Genomic DNA, 27,442 nt, shown 5'->3' on the forward strand with positions numbered 1-27,442 from the left:
AAACTACTAACACCAATCCTAAAATTATTAAACATTTTTTAACCCATGAGCTCACATCAGGGAACCAGGAAGTCAACCATTTCCATATTTCTTCAAATCCGAAAGAAGTATCATCTTTCTGAACCTCATGTAAGATTTCAGTCTGCTTCCAGATTTCATTTAGATCAGTAGAAATTCTCCCGCTTTGATCCACATATACACAGCAACTAGTATTTATTACTGTACATACTCCTCCCTGAGATGCCAATAACATATCTAGAGCCATTCGGTTTTGGGTACTTATTTTAGCAATTTCTGAAACCTCCTCTTGTAAAGCTGCAATGGCATCAGAGGTTTTATTCCCTATTTTTTCAATAACTGCTGAAATATTTACTATTGCTTTTTCAAGTTCACTCACTCCCAATTGTGGAAACAGCCACCTTACAAATGACTGAAACCTAGTAGGTCGATCTATTAAAGGATTATTGACCCTCTTTTGTCTCCTCATGAATGTTCTTAGCCAGGATTTTTGATATTTATTACTCAGTTCTTTTCTTATAGTAACATTAGGGATTATTGCCCCTAAAGTACATGCCCCTGACCAATTAGGAGGTAGCACTTTTCGTGCCTTGTTCCCACACAACCAATACCATCCACTACCTTTCGGAACATGCCACCCATTTAGTTCCTTACTTGGCCACTTATAACCTATTTCAGGTATATGAGAGCAATTTTTATAACCTCCCACCTTAATGGCTCCAGTACAGTTGATCGGTTGCTTTCCATAGGGTACAGTTTTTTTTCCCACCATCTATTACTATTATTACATCTTCGGATACATTGGTAATAATCTCCTGTCACACTCTGGACTTCCCATTCCTGTTCGGTTGTTTCATTATATTTCGTTTGATCACTATCATTTCTTATCTGCCTCATAAATTCCATAAAGGAAAAATTAAGAGGCACTCCAATTAGGGGGAAGCCCTTGTTGGAATGTTCAGGGAAGTGGGTACACACCCAGCAATCCTTCTGGTTAATTATCTTCATAGATTTCATAATTACTTCCAAATGGAGATTATGGCTCCAAAATCCTTCCTGATTCCCTTTAATTGTTTGGCTCAGGTAACTTAGAAAAACTAACCACCACATTTCTCCCCTGGTTATTTGGGAGAACATCATTTTTACACAGATACCATAGATACCGTAACAACAATATTAACCCTATTCCTAACAAACAGATTAAAGCAATTCTTTCCTGAATACAATCTAAATTTAAAACCGATTCGCTTCCAATACAACTCATATATCTTTATGTATTTTTAACTTTAGAGGTTGAACTTGTTCAGCTTTCCACGTCTCTCGAGGTACTGCTTTCACTCGGGTGTAGTGGATCCAGGAATCAATTCCCTGCAGTTTCACAGCAGTATTTGTTGTTAGCAGTACAAGATACGGTCCCCTCCACTTTTCTACCAATGGCTCGTCCTTCCAGGTCCGAAGATACACTTGATCTCCTGGCTGGAATGAATGTACAGGTGAATCTAAAAGTACAGGAGATCTTAACTGGATGTACCTACGGAGAGAAGTAAGAACCTTTGCCATAGACAAGAGATAATCACTTAAAATTTGATCGCCCTTAACGTGCATTTGAATTTCATTTCCAGTTAAATTTACAGTGTAAGGTTTACCATACAGAATCTCAAATGGACTAACTTTCTCCCTAACCCTTGGGGTTATTCTGATTCTTAATAATGCCAGAGGTAAAACATCAGTCCATTTCATCTGAGTCTCCTGACACAATTTTCCTACCTGTCTCTTAATTGTTTGATTCATTCTTTCCACTTTTCCACTGGATTGTGGCCTCCAGGGGGTATGTAAGTCCCATTTAATTTGTAGTATTTTTGAGATTTGCTGTACTATTTCTGCTATAAAATGAGGTCCTCTATCTGAAGAAAACCCTTCTGATACCCCAAATCTTGGTATAATTTCTTTTAATAACATTTTTACTACCTCCCTGGCCTTATTGGTACGGCACGGGAAAGCTTCAGGCCATCCTGAAAAGGTGTCAACAATCACCAACAAATATTTATATCCATTACATTTTGGTAATTCAGAAAAATCAATTTGCCAGTAATCCCCAGGCATGAAGCCCCTTTTTAATTCCCCTGGGGGGGGCTTCTTCTGAAACACATTAGTCCATTTTCCCTCTGATAATTCCAGAGCCCGGGCTAAAGCAATCAGTTCTGCTTTCTGGGCTGATGTATTTGCTGGTAGTGATCTTGCTTCGATTTCTCCTTCCAAAGTGACAACAGCGTATCCAGCCCTTCTTTCTCCCTTTATTATAAATCTGCTCCCATTGGTAAATAATTCGCAGTCTGGATTCTGCAATGGAACATCTCTCAAATCTGGACGGCTGGAATATACTCGCTCAATAGTTTGCAGACAGTCATGAGCCAACCTCCCCTCTTCATGAAATGGTAATAAAGATGCCGGATTAAGGGTATTAGACACCTTCATGGTTACATCTTCTTGCTCAAGTATCACTGCCTGGTACTGCACCATCCTACTCGGGGATAACCAGTGATGCCCTTTTTGTTCTAAAACTGCTGCAACAGCATGTGGCACATAAACAGTCACTTTTTGTCCCAACGTCAATTTTCGTGCCTCTTGTATTAACAGCACAGCAGCTGCAACTGCTCTGAGGCATCCTGGCCACCCTGCACTCACTTTATCCAGCTGTCTTGAAAAGTAAGCCACAGGTATTTTCCAATTTCCTAAAGTCTGTACAAGCACTCCCAAAGCCTGGTGCCCTCTCTCATGTACATAAAGGTTTTTTTACAGGCAGGATTGGAGTATTGTACTCGGATTGACATTCTCGCAACAGTCTATACTTTAAGAAATTATTAATCATAGGCTCCAGTCCAACACGGGCCTCTAACTTCATGGGATACTGTTTTCGCCTTACCGGTTTAGCTCCTTGTTTTAATTCCACCTTTACCAGTTCTGCACATCTGGCTCTTCCAGATTTCTCCGTTGCCCACACAAAAGGGATTACTGCGTCCATTACTTCAGAGGGAATTTCGCTTGGTCCATCCTCCACCTGTTCGGAATCCAGTGCTTTCTGCAACATATATGCTTGTGCCTTCCAGGCGTTACTTTGTGGAATGTGCACCTTAACTTTGTTTTGATCAAAGGTTATCTGTGCCCCCAGTTTATTCAGTAAATCCCTCCCCATTAGGGGTAATGGGCATTCTGGCATGTATAAGAATTCATGTGTTAACACTTTATTTCCTATTTCACATTTAATTGGTTGACAGAAAGGTTTGACCTCTCGCTTTCCCGTGGCCCCAATTACTGGCATAGAGAATTTACTCATTGGTCCCTTACAGCTATTTAGTACTGAGTATGCTGCTCCAGTGTCTACTAAAAATTTAACTGTTTCGTTCCCCAGCTTTACTGAAACCAGGGGTTCGGCTGGGGAATCCAGTTCCTCAACCCCCGGTCCCCGTCAGTCTGAATCCTCTGTACCGAACACGAGCAAATCTGCCTCTGGAACAGATGCAGACTGAGGTTTCCAATGATCTGTTTGTCTCTTCGGGCACTCATTTTTCCAGTGCCCCTTCCCCCTGCAAATTGCACACTGATCTCTCCTTAGCGGAATTCCATCTCCCAAATTCCCTCTTACTCTATACCCTCTTCTACGTCCTTGTCCTTTCGGAAAACTCCTTCCCTGAGAGGGAGTTTATGCTTGGGCAAATGCAGCTGCCAAGATTGCAGCATTTTGCCTCTTATCTTTCAGTTTCTCCTTTTGTTTTTCCTTTCTCTCCACTTCTTCCCTGTTATTGTACACCTTATATGCAATTTCTATTAATTGCGATATTGACATCCCCGACATACCATCTACTTTCTGAAGCTTTCTCCTTATATCTGTTGCTGACTGTCCTACAAATAATGTAGTAAAAGTCATTTTATTTGCTTCGTCCTCGGGATCCAAGTCTGTCCATTTTCGGGCAGTTTCACATAACCGCTCGTAAAATGCCAAGGGATCCTCATTCTTACCCTGTGTGACTTGATATAGTTTTGCAATATTTTTGGGCCTAGGTACTCCATGCTTTACCCCATATAATATTAACTGTTGGTACTGTTTAGTCATTAACCTGCCTGCCCCTGTGTTTTGATCCCAACCCGGTTCCCGGGTCGGCATAAAACGGTCTGGTCCGTCTCTGGCATTTTGCCTTTCATTTTCCTCTTGAGCTTTATCTAATACCATTCTTTTCTCCTCAGGTGAAAGCAAAGTATTTAAAAGCACCTGTAAATCCTGCCAATCTGGATTATGATTTTCAATTATCATTTTAAAGGATTGATACATCTTTTCTGGATTTTCTCGGTACGACCCGGCAGACTCCTTCCAATTCATTAAATCTGTAGTTGACAAAGGGACCTTCACATACACAGGCATCCCGTCTGGTCCGACTGCTTGACGCAGCAGGGCCTGAATCACGGGATTTTGTTGAGCCCGAGTAGCCCGAGTTCTGCCTGCAATCGGGCTACATGCCTCACTTCCCTTATTTCTGCTATTAACACTATCTTGATCTCTTTCAGGAGAGACCAATAATTGTACATCCTCTTCCTCATCACCCGCTTTTAAACATCTTTTCCCAATGCTACAAGCAGAGCAACACCGAGACATTTTCTCTTTGTTTCCCATCATCATTAACACATTTGAATCAGAGATCAACAGCTTACATTTTTTTTCTAGTTTCATGATCATTTCTCAGAGAGAAGAACAAATCTACATATGGGACCTCATCCCATTTGTTCTGTCTTCTGCAAAACAACATAAGTTGCAAGATTGTATTATAGTTTAGCGTTCCCATTTCTGGCCATTTTTCCTCATCCTCCAGTTTATACATTGGCCACCACTGAGTACAGTATTCCTTTAATTTTCTCCTTGTTAAAGGATTCCCACCAAACTTTCTCCAATGTTTCAGGATGCATCCTAAAGGAGAACAGGAGGATACCCCCACAGATTGTCCTGTTCCCATATTACCACCCTTAAAAGAACGTTCTTACCAATTACGCTTTCGTACACTCCAGTCGTCACTGTCCAAACGTGTACAAAGCTTACCTTTGGTTACCACAACCAATTACCCTTGTATCATACCCTTTATGCAATGTCTCTTAATAATTACTGCGTTGCACCTTTGAGTCGCTTACCTGTTCCGACCGGGGAGGGTGCTCACGGAGTCCCCGAACAAAACGGTCGGTGCGCGCTGGAGTCCGATGAGCAGTGTCTCCCCGCCGGAACTGGCAAGACGATCCGGGCAAGGCTTTACAGCGAGGTCCCATCTGGGTCGCCAGAAAACTGTTGTCCGAAAAGCGGATTCGTTGCCCGGTGTGCAATGAGCCAATAATTACACACTCAGGAGAGACATTTATTTATTTATTTCAGAGTTGCGCAAGCCTGGGTGCTCGGTGGTTTCCCACAAATCAAGCACACCCCCCCAACTTTTCAGGTAGCATTTATACAATCAAATTTGCCATATTTGTGACTTCCTTCCTCTTATTGCCATATTTGTGACTTCCTTCCTCTTCTACACTGATTGGTTAATGATTTCTTCACATTTCCCTGGGTCCCACCCCTGCTTCTCAAGGTTCTGATCAATTAATTAACACTGCCCCAGCTGGGTCAGTAGGTGTTATCTTCCAAGGCCCTGAGGAAGAAGACATAATCCAGACCCCTTAATCATCACTGTTTTAACAGTGAGAGGAAGCTTTTTACTTCCCAAGGTCTTGGCGCCCAAACAGGCCTTATTTCTCAGCCTTGGCATCCTCCCTTCTGGAGAGTGGGGCACAGGAATGCAGACTGCTTGTAACTCCCTTATCTCTCCAGCCTGCACCAGCTCTGAGGCCTTTTCTTAATGAACTAGGAGCACGGCCTAAGGCTTCAGCAAATTTAGCTACTTATGCTAAGCAAGTGTGCGGCTACTCATGCTAAATAAATTCTATCTAAGATAGAAGTTATCCAAATCTACCTACTTCAAACATTCTTTCTGAGCTTCTCAGGGTTGTCTTGTAACAATGTCTAGCTTAGCTCCTTGGGCCTGAGAATTTTAAGGAAGGTTTACAAGCACTGTGTGCGTCTGTATGTAGCTAGCACAAGGAGGGACTGATCTCGTTTGGACCCTGTGGGTGCTCTTGAAGCAAAAGTAGTAATTAATGATAATTAGTGGTATGACTCACACATCAGTCTGGAAATCAAAACGGGGTTGCTTAGAAGGCTGGCGCGGAGTTATTCAGACTCCTGGAATGAGAGCAGCCCCGCCTGTGGTTTCCTTACCCAGATTACTTATGTGGCCCTCAGGAGCCTGGATGAGATGAGGAGGACTATAAAATGCTTGGAAACCACTCGGTTTTAGCACTTTTTTTTTTCTGCTATTGATTAGGCAGGTTCTTGTTGTTAATGCCAATGAGGGTGAATTGCTGAGTATAGTTTCTTTCACTAGCCAATTTTGCACTCTCTTGTCTTTCATTATCTTTCCAAGTCTCTCTGTACAGCAGTCCGCTATGGAGAAGAATGAAAGCAGTGATAGAGGTGAGAGCAGAGCAGCATTTAGTGTGAGGGTGGAGCTGGCAGCCACCCAGCTCCTGCCTCATCCTCATTATCGTCTCTTTGCAGTAGCCTTGGGAGATGAAATGGATGCAGGGTTTATTTCTGAAAAGATGCTGTTGAGACGCACATGCAAAGACACATTTTTCTTCTCCTAGTTTTCATCCAAAGACTGTTGAAGAGCCCGGTACGACCCTGGCTGGAGGTGTGCGGGTTTGGGGTTTGGTTTCTAAACCCGGATTACCTACCTAAGTACATGGAGCTTCTTATAGTATACTGCTGAATGGTTTTATATAATATGTGCTGGTGGGAAAGGACATTTCTAAGATTCCTTTTTACTGGGCTAAGAGAATATAATTTTAAGACATTAATCTGTAGAAGCACTGCAGTGTGAGTGCAAAAACATAAAAGGAGGGAGAACATAACCTTTCAAGTGTTATGGATTAGAGGGATTTGTTTGCTTGCAATGAGTGTGCCTTGTTTTCTGCAAGGTGTTTTTTTAAGTCCCTTTGGCTGCTGACAGCATGATTTTCCACATTTGCCCCTGTCCAAATGCTTCATTTGATATACTGCAGCCTGAACAGTTGGCCTCTATTTTGAGAGCTCTTAATAATGTTTTGCACTGCTGTATATTTCTTTTGATGTTCTCTAACAATTGCAATTTCTGTGAAGTTAATCTGAGACCTGCTGGTGCTTCTTTTTTGATGGAAAACTTGCTTTCCCACCAGTGGTGCTCCAATGGGGATGAGTGAGCCCATGTCCTAGAAAATATGGTCCCAGGCCTTGCAGTACAATGAAAGGAGGTCAAGCCTACTTGCACGCGATGTGTTCATTGCTAATGGGATATGGAACCGTTTGCTTTCTGAGGGGCTGAGCTGAATGCAGGAGAAGGACAGAAGAGGCTTATTTCAGGTGTGTGTCCTAGCTCTTGTCAAATGGGCAGGTAGTCTCAGTTCACTTTGTGAAAGCCTGCGGTCTTCGAGAATGTACCCAATCTACCAAACCTATCCACCGCTTCCACAGCTGCTCTGTGGAGCACACTCATTGCCAATTGCGGTGGGATGACACAAGTGTGCATGGCTCTAAAGGCTGAACTGTCCTTGGACTGCTCGGGCAGATTCGTCTAGGGAAGGTTTCAAAGATACTGCAAGGCAATGTGTCTTGCCCGAAGCATTGAGCAGGGAGGATGTTAGCCTCCGGGCACTCTGAAAATGCCTTTCCTGAGCAATTAATTGATTCGCATGTTTGCCAACTATGTACTCAGGCACCAGTAAAAAAATTTAATGCGAGTCTAGCTGTTTTGCTGAACATGGGGTGAGCATTCAGATCAGGCAATAACTTGTGTATATAAAAAGATTACGCAGCGAAAAGAGCTGTCTCATGAATGTATTTTTATTAATCAGCAGGATCGCAGCATCAAAGCAGGTAGAAACACTATTAGAAAATGCCTGACTGCTCTAACATGGCCAGTAAAGTAACATTTAATCATTTAGTTACCGAAAAGCAGAAGGGTTGCATGTTTATAGCAAAATCGTGCCCTTGTGTTTAATTAACATTTATTTAGAAGTACTTTATTTCCAAAGAGTGGCTTTTGCCTGTCACACTCTGAAGTATGGCTAGTCTCTCTTTTCCTTCCTCACACAGTAAACCCAGGGACCCTGCTGACCTTTTCAAGTTGTTTGTTTTCTGTTCCAGAGTTCCACTTTTCTGTTAAAGACCCATCTGTGTCGTGATGTGATCTAATCGATAAGGTCAGAGGAAAGTTATTCTATATATTGGCAGGGTTCTCTTGGCTGCAGCTAGGTCTGGTTTATTTCTTTATAGTTCTTTTAAAAAAATAAAGCAACCATTGTGCTGATAAACTGTTGACCTGACACAGTCTAAGACTGTGTGGCATTTGAAAGTTAACACTGCTCCAAATCAGTATGGTCTGTGTTAAATGGATGAAAACTAGTCAGCAGAAATCTCAAAATGGCGATGGGAAATCATCCTTTAATGTGTTCCTTTCTCACAAGCATCTTTCTAGCTCTCTCTAGCATCTCTTTTGCAGATTCGGAAGAAAATAGTAATGGGTTGTTTGTCAGTTCTAGGGGTGTCATGTGGTTATGTGGAGTAGTAGATGCAGAGGAAGATAATCACTTTTACGGAGCAGTCAGGATTTTGACTAATTTTGCAGTTCACCACAACCAGTTTAAAAGTGAAATCTGTAGAAATCAAGAATGGAAGTCACATTTACAGCAACTGGGCTTATAAGAGAGGACCACGGCACTGAAGAGGTCACGAGGATTTTGGTGGCCTGTCCAACAGAAGATGAGCTATCAAAGAAATGCTGCTGAGCAAAATTCATAAATCTGATTTCCAGTTGGAAAACTACTTCTGTTAAGCAAGGGATGGAATAACTTCATAGTTATGTTTCTGCCAAAATTAATCATCATCAGCATGTGCATACTCTTAAGTCGACTAACGTATAAACTTACACATACAAGACTTCTGTAGTTGCAAAAAATTGTCAGGAATTAATGGTGAAAAAGAAAACTTTTCCGTGTCTTCTGGTAGAAAAGCATGAGGTTGGTTCTGAACCTGGATTTGCTTATGGAGAAGGGATAACAGTTACAGGTGTGTGTAAAGATACCGGAGGTGTCATTTGTATGTTCTTTTGAATGGGTGCAAAGCCTGTTGTTTTACAAGTGCACTTGAAAGGTGTGTATTTTTAGAAATAAAATGGAGAGGTAAGAGACAATGTGTATTCAATCAAACTAGAGCAGTGGACTGGATAATTATTTTCCAGTGATGACTGTAGCGAATTTTCCACTGTGTCATGGAGATAAATTTCGTGAAGACATATGTCAAAAGACAAGTGGGTAGAGACTAAAAATGATGGTAAAGGACACAATTTTGGAGAGGTGCTGAGATCAGGAAGGTTTAAGGTCAGAGGTAGAAAATTAAAGTCTTGGTGGACAAGATCAGTTCTGCAGAGGGAGAATTAGGTCCTAGGGATATAGATTAAAGATGCACATGCTTTTCTTAAAGCAGACAACCAGGGCTGAATGCATAAGAAATTCCAAAATACTCTGCCTCATCCTTTTCACTTCAAAATGTTTCCATCAGCACGGCATAGCTGACATTGAGCTAAGCGCTTTCCTGCCGTTCTCCTCACATGCAGAGTGACGGACGCCCTCGGCTGGTGACAAACTCCCTGGTCTGGGTGCCCCAGGGAGGCATGCTACAGATCTCCAACAGAATTCTGCAGGCCGAAGTACCCGGTGCCCGTGACTCCGAGATAATCTACAGCATCATCAGGGACCAGCCAAGATACGGTAAATTCCTCTGAAATTTTACTGTCAAAAAAGAGCTGTAGTTTGTTACTTCCTCCCCACATGGTCCCAAGTCTCCCACCACTAAATAAAAGTGCAGGAGTCTTCTTACTTCTGGCAAAGAGGATGTTGTGCACAGACATACTGGACTGTGATTCTTTCATGGTATTTTGTTCACAACTAGTAGCATTTTAGGGTATATTTCCATAAAATACTATACTAAATAAGTGCTGCTAACCTCATCTTGCTTTTGTTAGTTCAAATGAGCATGTGAAGTAATGAAACACTATTGTCCTTCCTAGCAACTGTGTTTCTCTAAGGGTAGTGGTGTTCTGGTGGCTTTACAGCCTTATGAGAGCAGAAACTCACTCACTGCTGAAAGGTAGTGTTCTGTAATGAATGTTTGGTTTCAGAGCAGCATGGAGTAGCATCTTTCTCTGGAAACGACTGAGCAAATTTACCTTGAACAGTTGATTTTTAATAATGGAAGGGGTTATTGACTCGAACAGAAATTGGTGACATTTGCATCTATATATAATTCTAATCTCTGAACTCCTGTTGAGAGGCTCTGATCTCATATTTCAGAGTAACTGCTTTCACAAGTTTGCGACTGCTTTCCCCATTCTGTAGAATGGCAGCTTTCAGAATATCCTCTGGACCCAGGCCAAGAAGGGTGGGAGGTAATGGGATTTGTGACTGAGATACAAATTCAGAGAAGCTGGATGGAAAAGACAAGACATATGTGGAGGGAAAGGAAGTATGAGCAGAAAAGAAAAATGGTATTTTTCCCATCAGAGTTATCATTTTCTTCACTAGAACCATGTCTCTAAATAACATGCTTGGAACTTGCATGAAACGGTATCATTGCTCTTAATTTGCTGAGCTGGATAAGATTAGTGAGTCAATTTAACAACACCAGGCCTGCGTTTTTAACTTTTGCTGTAAGCATAGGCTTGTTTCCATAACAGCTGTCAGCACCTGATGGAAACAGAGATTTTATTATTCCTGCAGTTTAGAAGAGAAGTAATTAATTTGTATTCCCCCTTTAGTTTTCTGCAGATGAAGAACTATCTTCTCATTTTTAATAAGCATTTACATGAAAACAAGATTTTTTCCCTGAGGAGTTTGTCTCCTGCTGCCTAACCCTAACCAAAACTTGTAATTTTGTATGTGTATCATCATAATTATCTCTTCTGTAATTAATTGCAATAACACAAACAGGTTTATAGCTTCAGGTGAGGAATAAGCAGCAGGAATCCATAATCTTCAAAGTTTCATATAAAATATTATTTCACGGAAAGGAAAAATTAAAAACAGAGAAATGTAGAAAATGGATCCTTAATGAAGGAGGGCTTATCTGCCTATCTCAGTATATGACTCATGGAAAAGATATTCATACCTATAGAAAATACATCATTGGATTTTAGATAAGAAAGGTTCAGAATCAGCTACTGCATTTCTGTAACACAAATGCATAGACTAAGAATGCTCCTTGTCCTTTACTTCAAGACCCTGCAACCAAATGAAAGGGTTTGACTTGGGGAAGAGAAGACCTCTGTCTCTGCCCAGATCTTTTTCTTCTGCAGAGCTGATTTGGTTTTGTACTGTTGGGTGCCAGGGAGCAGTGAGTCTTTCTAAGGATCTCTTTTTGGTAGACCTCTTGTCTTGACGCTAGAAATAGAATCACTGTCCTCCCTGGCTCTCCTCTAGGCATGTAGGATGCCTTAGGATAGTTTTTTTGCACATTTCTATATGAGTAGCTATTGTTATACCCTGAGCTGTTCCATGTGGCATACATCCTTGGAGGATGAAATCTCTAAAGCCAATGAAAAATGATACCAGTGTCCAGTCTCTTAAAAAGAATGGGACCACGGTGCCTAAGTCCTCTAGACAGCTCTGGAAATTGCAGCTCCATAAACTCCATGTATTTCAGGCATAAATTGCCTGTGTGTGCACAAACTTTATGTTCATGTGTGTAATGTATCAATAGGTGCTTTTCTGTTCAATTTTTTGTTTCAATTGAAATGGTCATTATAAATTAAGCAAGCATCACAGAGTTGTTCTTTATGATTGAGTTAAATATTCATTTATAACAAGGCACATAGACATGCATCTTCCTTAAAGCTCCTATATGTTCCAATTGTTTCTGCTCTAGCTTTTGGAGGGGTGAACCACTTGCAGGTCCTAACTTCTTTGGGTATGTGAGTAACATCTTTAGAAATCACTCAAGATTAAGGTAGTGAACTCTCATGAGCAGAAGCATCAGACTGGAAGTATAATTAGGTTGGTGGGTTTCACTGATAAGGGAATATTAGCACAGAGTTTGATGATAAAATAGAAGTGTGATATTTCAGCTTGTTGAATTATTTTTTTATTACTCTCACTGTTTGAGTGTGGTTTAGGGAAATGAACTGAGAGAGCTTATGATGGGTATTTTGCATAATAGAATGATTAATGCTGTAAGGAGAGTGAAAGTGATTTATAATATATGTGGTTCTGAATTGGTAGCCATGTGGGATACTTTCAAAGTCTGTTAGACCCTGGCAATGCGCAACGAACTCAAGTTATTTAGATAGCAGTTAAATGATATATAACCAAGAATAGTAAAGATGGAGGAGATTTATAATTTTTTCATAGATTATATGTTAACACCCAGACAAGCAAATAACATTGTAAAATACAAAAATATGTCATATATTTTGATAGTGTAGCTCTTTGTCAGGTTTTAAGTTTGTTCATGTATGTGTTTTGGAAAAATGTTTGCGTTGTGTGTGACTTAGTGAAATTGATGACCAAGATTTCGATACCCTTCTTGTAGTGGGTAGCACTTGACTCTCTGAGTATCGTATTAAAATGATGTTTTTAGATTAAAGTCTGTTGAAAGTTAGTGGCAACATCAAAATCCAATTCTTGAGGCATAAATGAGGAAAGCTGATAAACAGTGGGATGCGCCTCCACCCTGCTGTTCTCTGGCATATGTCCAATGAAGCCCATGAGAGCTCAGTCTAGCTGAGAATGTATGTCTCAACAGAAAATCAGAAATAAAGTGAATGTTACAGGTATAAAAGCTATGTACTCTTTTGAGCAGGAGCTATAAACCAGGACACAGAGCTTTTCAGCAGCCTATGATAGCTATACCGTATCTATTCAAGAGCTCTTCTTCAACTGAAGATTTACATCTAGAGAAATTGGATGAGAATGCTTTTTGGGGATAAAAAGTACCCAGAAGAGCTGGAAAAAATGTCCTTGAAAAAATTAGTACGGTGTATACTGATACCTAACTTGTACCCTTGCAGAAAAGAAGGATAGCCTACTGCAATGATTCTTCACCCTGATTGTTTCTGTCTCCCTTCTCTTTTGTCCCTTCAGAAGGGCTCATGAAAGTGAGGAGTGTCCTTTACCTCTCTTTTTCTGCTCAGTTTATTGGATGGGCACATCTCAAGGTCGAAATGTGCTGGTCAGTGGGCAGAACTACATTTTGAGAGTCTGAAGTTCCAGATTCTGCTCTTGACATTCCTCTGTGCAGTTTTCTGGGCACTTCTTCTGTGTCCTCACCCAGGTTACTTGCTCTGCCCTTTGCCAAAACAGAGAATAACATTTCCCTGCTTCACTTGGATGTTGCAAGGTCCATTAGCGATTCTCAGGAGCTCTGCTGTTATTTTTGCTAGTCATGCTACACAGAGAAGACTAAGAGCAAGTGAGGACACTTGTCTTCAGATGCTCAATAGTTGGTGAAAAGGCGTCTTGCTCCCCCTTGTTTTCTCACAAGTGTACCCTGGCTGTTCATCTCTGCTTTTCGCAGGTGAAGTAGTGCTTCTGGTCCCAATGCCGGCAGACGGCCCAGCAGACTCATGGCAGCTTTTGCCTGATGGAAGAGCAGTCTCGCCTACAACGTCTTTTACCCAGCAGGACATCAATGAAGGCATTGTGTGGTACAGGCACTCTGGGTCTCAAGTGGAGAGTGACTCCTTCCAATTCCAGGTACTCGTCATACTCACAGCGGGTTCCAGAGCAGTTCTGCTGGCATTTTTCTCTGAGATTACTCAGTCTGCTGTTCCCTGAACGATAGTATTTTGTGACACAAAGTTTTAATATATGCATATATACATGAATATATGAACATGCACACAGAGAAACATGCATGTAAATATATATACATATTTAAATATAGATGTAATGTGTATATATTTGTGCGTTGTTTGTATGTAAATGTATATATGTGTGTTTGTGTGTCTGAGTTGACGCACCCCATCATTGTATTTCTGGGAGACTCATTCATACCCAAGAGAACTTTTCCTGCATGTGGATCGCCAGGTTTGACCTGTGGCAGTGGAGCCAGCCAGCCAGTTCCCTGCAGTGCTGATCCTCATGTGATGACATTAACCTTCTGGATGTCAAATCACAGGCCATACTGCAGATCTGGGGAAAACTGTCTTTCGAGTAGCATCTAATAGTTGACTTGTTAACATAATAGCCAGCCTGATTTTCCCTAGAAAAACTCCATATCAAGGAGAAAGGTTCTGTAGAAAAGGAATGACATTGCCCTAGTGCCCGCCTGCTAGCTTGTCTAGGCAGGAAAGCTTCATGAGATCAAGAGTCCCCAGAGTGAATAGGCAAACAGATGTGCACTTGAAATTACCGCAGGATGAAACCAGCAGACTTGTTTAGGGTAGGTGAGCATGGCACAGTGTGTCTAGAGACTGATTCTTGCTGTTGTGGTGATCCCTTCTCCACCAGCTGTATGCCTGCGGGGAAGGATTATCCCGTGGGGACAGTCCATCTTTTCTGGAACCCTGCTGATGTGCTTGGGGTTGGCATGAGGAGAGCTGTTCTGGGAAGAAATAGGAACAGGAAATGGGTTTTGCCTGCCACTCTCCCAGATATCTCTGTGAGGAGACTTTCCCATGCAAGGTGTGTTACTGCAGCTCCTAACCTGGAGGTTTCGATGCCCTCATAACTATTCAGTTGCATTTGCGCTTCAGACAGGAAGTTTGACCTCTTGGTTCTGCACGACAAATACATCGTCCTCTCCTAAAACCTGTCGTATTTACTCCAAGCGCAAAGTGTTCGGAATAATTTTTTCCTAATTATGTTTGTTTTGTAAGCCCCCAAACAAAGCAGCCCTCCTGCTTCTTGGAGTCCCTCAACTAATACCTTAATTTTTGCTGCAAACTACCCTCCTTCTTGCAAACAGACAAAACAGTACAATACTCTCCAGCAGATGTAATACTAAAATAAATCCCACCTTCCCACAGGCTTAATGGCCATAAAATTCCTCAGGCATTTTGCTTGGAAGGTTTGCTTGGAAGGTTTAACAGCCTCCCATAATGCCCAGCCAACATGAACACTCGCATGCAGTATTTGTTACAATTTGGTTTACAACTCAGAAGCTATTCCTGTAGCACCGGAGAGGCAATTAAGGTAATTTCTAAAGTAATTAACATAAGCGATAATGAGGAAGTTGTGAGTGTCGGATGTTGAACAAGCTAATTTTTAATTTAATTGCTGCGTTACTATTATAGAGTATGCATTTTGCATGACTTGAATGTTTGTTTTTAGTATCTTGGTGCAGTAGCAATAGCTGTACGGAGAGCCCTACTGAGAGAGGAAGCCATAATTCTGCAGGTCACATCAGGAGACCGTAACACATCTGTCTGAGTCTTGAGTAGTGGATTAGGGCATCTGAGGAAAGGCTGACACGTTTTCCTCAGTACTTTGACAATTACTGTTCAGACAGCAACTGAAAACAGGTCCAGCAAATGGCTGAAATAATTTTATTCAATTCAGCAGAGCAGTTTTATGCATTTTCTTAAATGTGTGTGCTGAAGCCCATTCTTGTTCATGAAGGGCTTAAGTTCTATTGTACTCAATGGCGGGCGTACATACCTACCAAAAGATAGACCTGTAACTGAGTCTAGCAAAGAGGGGGCTGCAGTTCTTTGGATGCTTGCCTTATCTCAGGGTTGCTGTAAACATTTGCAGGCTTATCTCTGTGGGATGGCTTTGGTCCTCTGAATTTTTAGAAATTTAACTTTATTTGCTTTACATGTCATTATTGCAAGCGTGCTGTGATAAGTTGGATATAGCTGGATTAATTTTGGCATTGTAGTGGTGTCTGGAATCTGCATGGGTCTCTTGTGTCAAACCCCAGCGCAGCCTCTCTTGGAAGGTGCGTCTTTGTGGGGATCCCTGCCAAGGATTGGTGCTGCCATTGTTAGAAGACCGCTTATTTTCAGCTTCGCAGCACACCTGGTGGTCATTTTGAGAGTGGGGGGGAAGGTTAAAAACCCATTATCATTTCTGTTTCTGTGCTGAGGAGTTCCATTAAGACATGCAGACAGTTGAGGTAAAATTCAGCAAAACTGAGGCAGGGGCAGGGGGAAACAGGCATGAATAGCTGAAGGTAGGGAACTGGCAGACAGAGATGTCTTTCAACATGTTAATAAAGAGATAAACCATTTACAGATTGTACAGGAAATAAAGGAGAAACTGATTACTATTTAACAGCCTTAGTTCCTAACAGTCATCATCTATTTATGCTTGGTATCTGCTGGAAGGGTGTTTGTCTTCGCCTTCCAGGAAGAAAGGAGAGGGAAAGTATGAAACTGGTCTAGAAATGCAGTGGTATCCTTTGTCAGGCATCCATTCATGTGATCTTTCCTTCCCAGGTGTCCAGCTCTGCAACTCCACCAGCCAGCTTGGAAACCCACATGTTCAATGTTGCCGTTCTCCCACAGACACCCAGAGCGCCTCAGCTTTCACTGGGCTCCTCTCTGCACATGACTGTAAGTGTGAACTGAAACGACTGACTGCCGTTTGCTGTGTTCCCATTCTTGTTACCTTAGCGCACAGTGAGCAGAGCCTCCCACAGAGTAGTAATAACCGCTAAATATTGATTCCTTTGCTTGCTATTGTCCATGTTATTATGCCTGATTCAAAGATTGAACTAAATCTAAGGAATACAGGTTGTGCACCAGATAACTGGAGTAGAAAACAGACCTAACTGAAAAAAAGTCTAGACAAGTTAGAAGAGGAAATGGTTAAAAAAAAAGAAAGAAAAGAAAAGAAAACCCCCGCAAAAAAGTTGAGAAACTCATATTAGTAGAAGTGATGAATGTGTAAATTGGAAGGGAGAGGGAGAGAGAAAAGAAAAAATATTTTTAACAACTTTTCATGGAATTCTTAGCATTTTCAAAACACTCTTTCTTGAGAAGCTATTAGGAAGGGCAAGAATGAAAAATGGTGGGTTAGAGAAACTGTAATGAATAGATCTTGTCAGTAATTCCACTTCAAACTTTATTTATTGGAATTGTAGCCCACCCACATCAGAAAGTTTTCATCCATCATCCTGACATCAGGAACACAGATTATAATGCATCTGGAAAACATTCAGACAAGCTCATTATATCTGCGTCCATGGAACTGAATTACCTTTTCTTGAAGCATCGACTCTGGAACAATCGTTTTGTTAACACAGTGTTCTCTCTAATGTGGTTGTTTCCCTGATTTAATTTAAAAGATGACCTCCAAGTTTAAAGTTGACTTTGGTGCATGCCTCCTCCGTGTCCTCGGTATGGGGGGGGGGTGGTGAAGTCCAGCTTTCTCCCTTCATTTTCCTGCCCTCCCCTGTGCTTTGATTCTGCAGGGAGGGAACCCGAGTGTGTGGGCTGGAGAGGAGCTACGGGCCTCTGCACCCAGGTCGCCCATCGGGATGCTCAGAGAAACCAGGCTAAAGGCAGGGGCTTTGGTTTAGGCATCAGCTTAGCCATGCAGCCTTGCTGTGGTCATTGGGGTTTCAGAGGAGGGCCAGGAACATAATCCACTGAACAGCTGTCTTGAGCTGACGGGAGTGAGCCAGGACAGGCTGTGAAAAGAAAGCAGAGGGAAGCACTTGCGAGAAATGTGAATGGAGCTGAGGCCAACTCTTCAGGCAGGAGCTGTGAGCTGGGAGAGCTGCATCTACAAGCTCAGAGGTAGTGTGCAGTCATCTTTGGCATTATTCATTCCTGATGATTTATTTAGAGCGTGCCAGCAGGATGCTTGGCGTTGCCAAACAGAAAGCCCATGCCCTCAGGAGCTCCGTGGCAGACAAAAGTGCTCTGAGAGGCCCGTGCAGGAGAACAGACATGGCAGACCTCCCGGGGGCAACCGGTCTCCAGGAGGAGCCTCCTCAGGGCAGGCGGTGGACTCATAAGCCAGCAAGGCCTGCCAGGCGTGGGGCCAGGAAGGGCAGAAGGAAGCCATGGAAGAGAAATTAGTGAAAAGTCCATGACACAAGGGCCTTCTCAGGGTTTAAAATAGGGGCAACCTTTCACAGGCAATAATAAAACACCCTCAGACTGCTACTTGGAGCGATAGCCAGTAGTGTTTCTTTCTCTTTTTGACTTTTTGTTGTTGTCACTTGACAAAATTCATGGGAGAAGTGTCTGACTGAGCCATGCAGTGCTGGATTTTATAGCCAATTACACAGCACAAAATTCAATAGTGCCATAAAACATGTTTTACTAAGGGGATGGCTCACAACCTGCAAGTGTTACCTCTGAGAGAGACAAATATGCCTTGGAGACAACCAGGAAGCAATCATAACCTTAAATCTTTTCATCATAAAAATTGCACTTCCTTGCATCAGTGTGATTGAGTTCTGTTAATCTGTCTTCAGACTCTTTCAGAATTAAGCTGGCTTCCCTGCTGAAGAGCAAGCACAAAATGTTAGGTCTTCCCATATCTGAAATCTTGTCTTTGCATGTCCCGCAGAGAAAGGTCAAAGAAAGTGCAGTGCTGCTTTGATGGTTAAACTGGGCATACATCTATACTGTTTCCTTCTTCAGTAGTGCATCAAGTTACCTGTTTCCCCCACACTGATAGGACTGGTGATAGGAGCGTGAGCTTCTCTCTAGCTGAATGCAACGGGAGATTGCCTTTGTGAAGGAGAGGGACAATCCTGCAAGCATACGGAGAGGTGCTCCTCCACACTCTTCTCAAACTGGCTGTATGAAAGGGACACTACTGCTAATTTTACGCCTGCCCTCTTTATACAGGGCTGTATATAGCAATGCCAATATCACAAATAAACTTTTTGGCTTTTGATTCTGGTTAGGTATATGACACTTCCACATCTAAGAAGGATTGACAGGGTTTTATTTACTGTGTTACAAGAGTCACTCACATACTGTGGTTTCTCTTCTAATGTGTTTGGGTGAAAACTGAAGAGAGAGAGATGAACTGGCACTGCCTTAAGTTGATCTGGGAGATCTGTGGCATTTGTGATGAACGGAGCTGCTCTGTCAGGAACTTTTGCCTTGCTACGGTGTCCAGGCCCACAGCTGGTTTGGCACGCGAGGCCAGCAGAATGGGGTGCAGGTTTGGTAGGGTGGCATCACAGTCCTCTCCATGTCAGCATTCAGTGGGCTGTGCAAGACGTGGTAGGTGGAAAACTAATTTGTTTCTGAGCTGCAGCAAATGATCATCTCCTTTTCTGAAGCAGATGAATCAATTGCCCGTATCCTTAATTTAGCTTGTACTCTTCATATTTTGTTAGTGATTATGAAAGGTGCTGGAGGCTTTTCATACCCAGCTGAAGTATTAAACTCAGTGGTTTCTCATAGCTGTTAATTCTGCAGGATTAAGGTTCACAAATGTGTGCAAGTTAAATACCTTTGTGCATTTAAGTCCGTTTGTGCAGCACCATGACTCCTATAACACACTGCCCACCTTTGATTAATGATACTCTTGGAATGGAAGGAATGGGACCTTTTTAGACAGATCTAAGATGAAAGAGAAAGTTTTGATTCCTCTGCATTTCTGTGGAAATGACTGAGATATTTTCAGGATTTCTTTTAAAAGCAAATCCACTCAGAGCACATCAGACTAGACTGGTAAACTACCTAGGGCAAGAACTGTATCTTCATCCAGTGGGTTTTTAGTCCATTCAGATTTTCATTCATCGGTTCTTAGTTGCTGTAAGAGGAAAAAAGAAACTCTCCTCCAGCTGTGAGAGTGCAGGCTGCACATTTGCAGAGGACAGCCCAGTCTGCATAATCCGTGGTGACATTTCCTTCCCCTCGGTGTGGGGCCCTAGTCTTTGCTGCTGTCCTACGGCAGCGCCAGACTGCAACACTGAGCCCTGTGTCCTCCTGACTGTGTGGTTAGGGTCATCGCAGTCAGTGCCTCTGCGCTACCCCTCTGCTGCCTGCTCAGTTGAAGAAATGGAGAGTGCACTAAAAACACTGCTGCTTTCCTGGGCAGCCTGAAAGTAGGAGTAAGCTCAGAGTTAAATAAAGGAAGAGGTGGTTGTCTCTTTTATGCATAGGTTTTTAGCCCCTTTCTCATTCTCCAGAAAAGAAAGATTTAACAGAGGTGGTCCTCTGTAGTGCTGTCTCCTGTTGAGCATGGTAATACTGAGTTTCTGCATTACAAACTCAGTTTAGTTTACAGATGAACTGAAAGTGAGTTTAGATGGTCCCTAAGACATGCCCTGGATCTGTTGCAAATTTTACTCATTATCAAGCTTCACTGTCCTCTCTGATCTCGTTGTAGGTAGTCCCTGCTCTGCAGGAGTCTGAGAGCCTTGCTAAAGGTTCAGCTAGTCCCATCCCATGTTGATTTTAGGTCTAAAACCAGTAAAAATTCAAAGACTCTCTTGTATTTAAGTATAGCAAAACAAATTCTCTCTCGATGCATTTCTGGGTGGACCTTTCCGTGTCTTTGGCTTTCATGCTGATGGTCTAATGTGTTTGTTGAGGTGCTGGAGGACCGCGTGACAGTGATTGAGCCCCATCACCTCTCCTTTGTAGACCCGGAGATTTCCAGTGAGAAAATCCTGTTCAACGTGACTGTTCCTCTGCTTCCTGGCCAAGGCAAGTGAAGCAAGTGAAGCAATCGGAACATGGCAGCTTTTGTTCTTGCAAAATGTCACTTCAGTGCTGGCACTTACAACCTTCTGAATTTATTGCTGTGCTTCTAGCCTTTTTCCCAGAGTGTCATTCTGTGGAGGCATCTGTTAATCTGTTCGGCCTCCTTCATCAGCTTTCAAGCAACTTGTTTCTTAACTGGGTTTCTTAGGCTTGTTTAGGAGTAATCAGCAGTGCGCAGACTTTTTTTTTTTTTATTATTGCCTGGAATATATTGAATGTTGCACCCCATGGCTTTCTGCTTTTCACCTCCCTAGTGAGAGGCATTTGAAAAAATTAATAAGTGAGGAATCTCTGTTTGATTTCTGATGCCTCATATACAGAATCTGTCCTGGGTGCAGATCCATTCACTCATTCAGCAGCTGCTAAAGATGTAAAAAGAAGTACCTGGGGAGAGAAAAATAAGCTCTGGTCTTTGGTATCTTGTCTTAAAAAAATAATAATAATAGTAATTCCTACTGTTAATAGTGAGCTCTTTGTAGGTATTGTGGAGCACAGAGACAGGCCTCTCTCCCCAGTCCGGTATTTCAGCCAAGCAGATATAAACAATGGCAAGATTGTGTATCGTCCGCCAGCTTCAGCCCCACACTTGAGAGAGATCATTGCATTCTCGTTTGCAGGTAAGTAGCTGGACATTCGTTCTAGTGCCCGTCATACTGATGGAGGTAGCTGAAGTGCTGGTCCTTCTCCAAACCTGGAGTTACTTCATGGTTATGTCCAGACATACTAAGGCATGAGGCCTGAATGATACCAAGGACATGGGAATCTGTCTTGTTCTCATTTGAAATCAAGAAGAGTCTTAGCTATTTCAGGACAAGGCCAGTTTAGGCTTGCTTTACTATTTCCAGGAGTATAATCCACAATTTCTCTGGAAAACACTTTCTCCCTTTCCTGCCAGTGATTCAGTCTGTGTTGGAGAGTAGAACAGGAGAAAGCCAGCTGTCTTCCCTCTTCTCTTGTCCCGCAGTGCCTTGCCTTTGCCTTTGCCTGGGAAGCTGCGTTACAGTGTGTATGGGAATGTTCCAGGAGTTCACCACTGCTTTTGGTGACTCTGACAAGATTTCCCCTTGGGGGACAGTATAGCAGCATTCAGTGAGTTTTGGGGATATGACAGTTCACTGCAGCGTTTAGCATTGCCCATGCTGATACCGGGTAATGCACCAGGTGAACCGCTGAGCTGCTGCTCTGCAGTTAGGAGCTGCCCATCAGTGTGTGCTTTCCTGTCCTAACCTCAATTACACAAATTGCTTGTGTTTTCCCTTCAGGTCTCCCAGAGTCAGTGAACTTCCGATTCACAGGTAAGAGAGTCGTGTGTTCTTTCCTGGCCAAAAGGGTTTTCCTCCCTGTGCCCTTCAGATTGCCTGTTATTCCCTGGCCTTTCAACCACTGCAGGCACACCAATGAGTGCTCAGTAGGAATTTGTGAAAATGGATGTGCCTGGGGAACGTTCATATAGTTGTGTCCCAACAGTGTTTGTAGGAGCTAGGATATAGTTCAGTAGTAGCACCTTTTTTCCAACAGTTGTCTAGAATTTGTCCTGCAAGGCTGCAAGGAAAATGTTCCTGCTTTTCCCTCAATGTGTAGATGTACATCAGAGTTTTACTCTTTTTTTTTTTCCCCTCAGTATACCACAGAAATATTTCCACAGTTAAATCACTACTGATAAACCACTTCCTTGTTTAACATATCTTTCCCTTTCCATGTACTGTCTTGGACAGAAGTGCAAATGATCCACTAGCAAGGAGAACCCTATTTTCTGACTTTGAAGTGCACCTGATAGATATATGGGAGATAGTATGTATACATGTGCACACAGAGATTCTTCCAAGTTGTGCTTGTCTTACTACGGGTGGTCGTAAGGGCAAAGATGAGTACTGTTGGCGGGATTTCTGAATTGTGTGTATGGGTCCATAAACAAAGGGGTAGATTGGCAAGGTGGGAAGTCACTGATGTGGCATGGTTATTTGTGGAGAAGGGTGAATTTTCCCGGTAAGTCCCTGAAAACATCCCTGCGCTCAGATGTGGTTTTTGTCTGTGTCTAGTGTCGGATGGAGAACACACAACCCCAGAGATGGTGTTTGTCATTCATCTGCTCTCTGCGGAGCAGCAGCCTCCAGTTTTCCAGATCACTGCTCCGTTCCTGGAGGTCAGCCAGGGGGGCAAGGCCACCATCGGTGAGTAGAGTGGAAGGGATGGGGTGGCAGAGCTCTGCCCGAGCCTTGGAGTTTATTGCGACGAGGTCACCCGGATGGAGCTGGGTAGAGTTTTAGTCTCACTCACCTCTATCCATTTAGATAAGAAGCTGTGCTTGTGTGAGTGTAGTGGGGGCCACTGAGAAGACTCAGGTACATTTGTTGGCTGAGGCATGGGAGAGCAGGCTCAGGGATCTGTTTCTTCTCTATTTTTTCTCTCCTTAGGCTGTTTTGCAATCTCCATGTTTGCTGGCCCCTCAGCTGGACTGTGCGCAAGGGACAGGGTTTGTCATCATTTCCCTCAGGTTGCATTTGCCTTATGAGTTGAGGGGCAAGTGTGAGCTGTTGGTTAGTGATATGATCTGTTGCACTGGATTGTTTAGGATCACCTACTTTCTGGTGGTGTCAGGAGGTTCTGTGGGGTTCTTACAGATACCCCCCTGCTATATGCACACACACACAATCTCTTTCATAAGCTGCAGGTTTGCATAGCTGTTGTTTGTGAGCCATATTGGCAGTAAGTTCTGTAATACAACCTCTGACCTAAGCATCACCAGGGGACTAATTATTTCTGTGAAGGCAGCACGTGCTTTCCCTAGGACTGCTCCAGAATTATTTGACTCTTCGGGTACTGACTGAATTCAGCTTTTTGGCTCCATTCACAAGAGTACATCACAAAACCTAAGAGATCTCTCCTACCTAGAAGAATGCAGCGTCTAAGGATGCTGAAGCTTGTGCTCTCTTTCCCTGGCACAGGGATCAAGTTGGCGGTGAGCGACACAGACACAGCTCCCGAGGGTCTCTTCTTTGAGCTGGTGGAACCTCCCCGCCACGGCGTCGTGCTCAAGTACAGTGCAGGAGTGCAGGAGCGCATAAGAGTGGGTGAGTTGAGCAGAAGCCTTTTAAAAGGTGGAGAGGGGTCAGCGTGTGCTTGACCACACAGACAGTTCAGTTGACCAGCAGAAGATGGAGGCCCGAAAGTGTGCACGGAAGACGCTTCCCCTTTGCTTTAGTTTGTTGTCTAATTCTTGGCTGAGTCAGGGCATTTCCTCTGCCAAGTGTGTGTGAGCTAGTTAACACACACAGTCTTGTGATAACTGTAACTAGGCATTAATCAGAAGGGATGTTTGGTTTTACATGGGAAGTTAAATCTGACGTAATACTTAGCGAACATTTCTCCTGAAGCCCATGTCCATGTAGACCTGTTGTGAGCCAGTGGTCAAAGCTCCTGTGGAGTTTTACTACAGATTTGGTGGCAGCAGTTTCCAGTGTTTTCAGATGGACAAATATTGTCTATAGGGGAGTGGAGCGAGCAGAAGATGTGGAGATGGAAGCGTTATCTAGCTATGACAGATGGGAGCTTACAGAGCAGCTGGGAAGGAAGGAGGGTCTCTGTGCCCTCACATAACAGGGAAGAGTCACTGTCTGTGAAACTGTGAAGTTGTAGCTTTTCTTCTGCCCTGCATCTATTAATAAATAATATAATTAAGATACAACATAAATATATATAATATAAATAATATAATATAAACATATACTATAATATAAATATAAATCATACCAGTAATATAAATGATAAATAATCCTTAATAAATCCCCTCATAACTCACACCTCCGTAAGGATGGTATTAAATGCCAGTTAAGCATGTGATTATGTTTTTTGCTAAATTGGAGCCTTAGACAAGTTGAATTGGATCTGTGTTCTGAACAAAGTCAGTCTGACTTGTGCATTTCTTTTTGGGAAGGTGACACCTTCACCTATGAGGACGTCACTCGAAATGCTCTGCAGTACGTACACGATGGTTCATCGACAGCAGAGGACAGCATGGAAATCTCTGTCACTGATGGTGTCACCACAGTGACAACGGTGCTGAGGGTGGAAGTGTCCCTGCTGGATAACAACGGTCCACAGCTGGCCCCAGGCTGCTTGTTGGCAATGACTGTGGCTAGTAAAAGCTCTGTGACTCTCTCTCGGTTGCACCTCGCTTATATTGTAAGCTTTCATCTATTTCTGCCTCAACCCAATGAGTGCTGCCAGCATCCCTCTCCTAATCCCCCCACAGAGCTTCACAGCACATCCCTGTCTGCAGCCAGTGTGGATTCTTGGCAGAGAGCTCAAGTTTTGAGTGTATGCTAACTACTGCTGCCAAAAAGGGGATAATGGGCTCTTTTATTCAACAGGGTTTAAAGCTCTCTGTGTTTGAGTGAAACAGAGGTGAACTGCCATGCTAACATGATAACTGAGTTAATCCCAGATTTAGGTACCAAACAGACTTGCTAATAAAGCACATGTATTTGCTCAGTGATAATCCTTAGACAATTTCTGTCTACCTGTTTTGTCCCTCCTGCCTTTCAAAATTACCTGGTTCTTTTTCTGGGCATGCTTGAGGATTTTTTAAGCAATCCAAGATGTTGCACTCCTTGGCAGCATGGAGCTGATCCCGGGGTTTCTCTGCTGTAGACTTACACTGCTGGTGAAATTCAAAAGAAAGATGTCTTGCTCCTAGCAGTTGATTTAGCAGTGAAGACACTAGCAGTGGGTTACAGGTATGCACATTTCTCCCCTTAGGGAGGAGGTGGGAATGAAACCAAAGCACATGTGAGTGGCTGTAGAGACTTAATGTAGTGGCTGTCAGAGAGGTGCATAGGGAACTGCAGGGGATGAGGCAGATGAATGTTTTTTCCAAGGGGTACAAGTCTGTACCCAGGAACCTGAGCAAATCTGCACGGACGAGGATGTTAGCATGTGCACTTGAGATGTAGCCCTGTTTTCATGTGGATCACATCACCCCAGCTTCTGGTTTTGTGGTGGCTGCTTTCTGAGCAGTCAGGTTGTAGCTAGCCTGCTCCAGTAAAAATGCATTTCAGCTGTAATCAGTGTGCTGGCTCTGTCCCTGTTGGCCACACTGTTCCCATTTATGCAAAGTTGTGAGCTCTCAGATGGCCAGAAGATGCTAGACTGACCCATCCTTAAGAGACTCATTCGCTGTCCTGATAGCAGTGATAGAAAGTTGTTGTGTGTTTCAGTCGAAGCGTAGTAAGTCCTAGAGGACTAGTCATATCATGTTGTTCCTGCTCCTCCACTAAGGAAGGTCTGTGTTGTCCGGGCCCTTCACACTCAGAGGTATTTTATCTGTGTTGTGTCAGACTCTTTTCTGACAGCAGCAAGCTGTGCTCTCCTGGCTGGCAGCAGGTAACATTTTCAAAAGCTACTGGGTGAGTCAAAGACCAGTTTGGCTTTTTTCACAGTATTGCCACTCCTGTTAACATGAACTGTGCTTGTCCCATACAGAAATAAGCTGTAGGAGTACGTTATCTTTCTAGCAGTGTCTCTGTTTCCACTCACAGGAACATTCACAGCCCAGTCTCCCGTCTGGACTTGACTGGTTTGATTGCTAGAGCTTTCCAGCACAGGCCAGCTTCAAGGCCTTGTGCTTCATTACAGCAGAAAGTTTTACTGAGTAGTAAACCAACCTCTCCCTCAAAACAACTTCCTTGTTTTTAACCAGTTTCTGGTTCTGGAAAAGGTGAATCATGTCAGAAATACTTTTGTAAAATAAATCTTGGTACAAGGAGATGCAGTGAGTTTATAGATCAGCAGACCTGTTTAGAGAACGGTCTGTATAATCTGGCTTTCTGGAGCTTTCACCAAAAAACGTCAACAAAACCAAGAAGAGCAGTTGGGAACGAGTATTTTTTCCCTGTCCAAGATAGATATCTAGGTTAGGTTTGCCAAAGTTATGTGCCATAAAAATTACAACTTTACAAAACATATGAATCAATTTTACTGAGTCAGTAAACCACTGAAACTTGAACAATTCTTTTCTGACTGATTAAAGTGACCCTTCAGAAGTCTTTTACGCTTGTTAACAGCTTGGATTGCTTTGCTTTTAAATGTCATACCTGTTGCATACTCCTTGTACCAAGCAGCCAAAAAAGGCAGATATGGGCTCAAATACCTTCCAGCACGGCCTTTCCAAGGCTGACTGGATTTACAGGTATCCCTAGGAGATTGGCAGCCAGTGCTTTATTTTCATAGTTATTTGGCAGCAGACATGCAGAGAGGCATATCATTGAGGTTTGCCAAAACGCCTCGGCAGGCGAGACACAGAATTACTCATTAAAGCGAAGTGCAGTTAGGTGCCTGTCCTAATTGAATACTTTTATAAACGCAGTTGGCATTTTTTGGTATCTAAATTAATGCATAAAAATGGCTTCAAGGAACAGTGTTGATATATTGACAATCTCTGTGGCTAAGCCAGATGGAAGTGATTTTTCAGAATTTTACCCTGTGCGTGTATAACTTTTCGCACAGAATTGAGTCTTTCCTGTTCTCCTCTTAGAAAGGAAGGCTGACATGGAAGTTCTTCAGGTTTATTCTAAGGCAGGCAACAGTCACAGAAAAGAGGGTTTGGCTCCTGATCTATATGTTGAGGATAC

At 42.9% G+C, this 27,442-nt stretch overlaps 1 protein-coding gene across 1 annotated transcript in view; it reads left to right on the forward strand.

Annotated features, from left to right (window-relative positions):
- The window catches only part of FRAS1 (Fraser extracellular matrix complex subunit 1), a 194,287-nt gene that overhangs the window by 128,033 nt on the left and 38,812 nt on the right, over positions 1-27,442 (forward strand). Inside the window, exons 29-37 of the mRNA XM_064510451.1 lie at positions 9,750-9,903; positions 13,703-13,881; positions 16,569-16,685; positions 20,642-20,756; positions 21,293-21,430; positions 22,076-22,108; positions 22,853-22,984; positions 23,759-23,884; positions 24,748-24,995. Coding sequence (XP_064366521.1) covers positions 9,750-9,903; positions 13,703-13,881; positions 16,569-16,685; positions 20,642-20,756; positions 21,293-21,430; positions 22,076-22,108; positions 22,853-22,984; positions 23,759-23,884; positions 24,748-24,995 — 1,242 coding nt within the window. The remainder of the gene's footprint in view (positions 1-9,749; positions 9,904-13,702; positions 13,882-16,568; positions 16,686-20,641; positions 20,757-21,292; positions 21,431-22,075; positions 22,109-22,852; positions 22,985-23,758; positions 23,885-24,747; positions 24,996-27,442) is intronic.

The sequence above is a fragment of the Dromaius novaehollandiae genome, chromosome 4, assembly GCF_036370855.1.
Source record: "Dromaius novaehollandiae isolate bDroNov1 chromosome 4, bDroNov1.hap1, whole genome shotgun sequence".
Lineage (NCBI taxonomy): Eukaryota > Metazoa > Chordata > Aves > Casuariiformes > Dromaiidae > Dromaius > Dromaius novaehollandiae.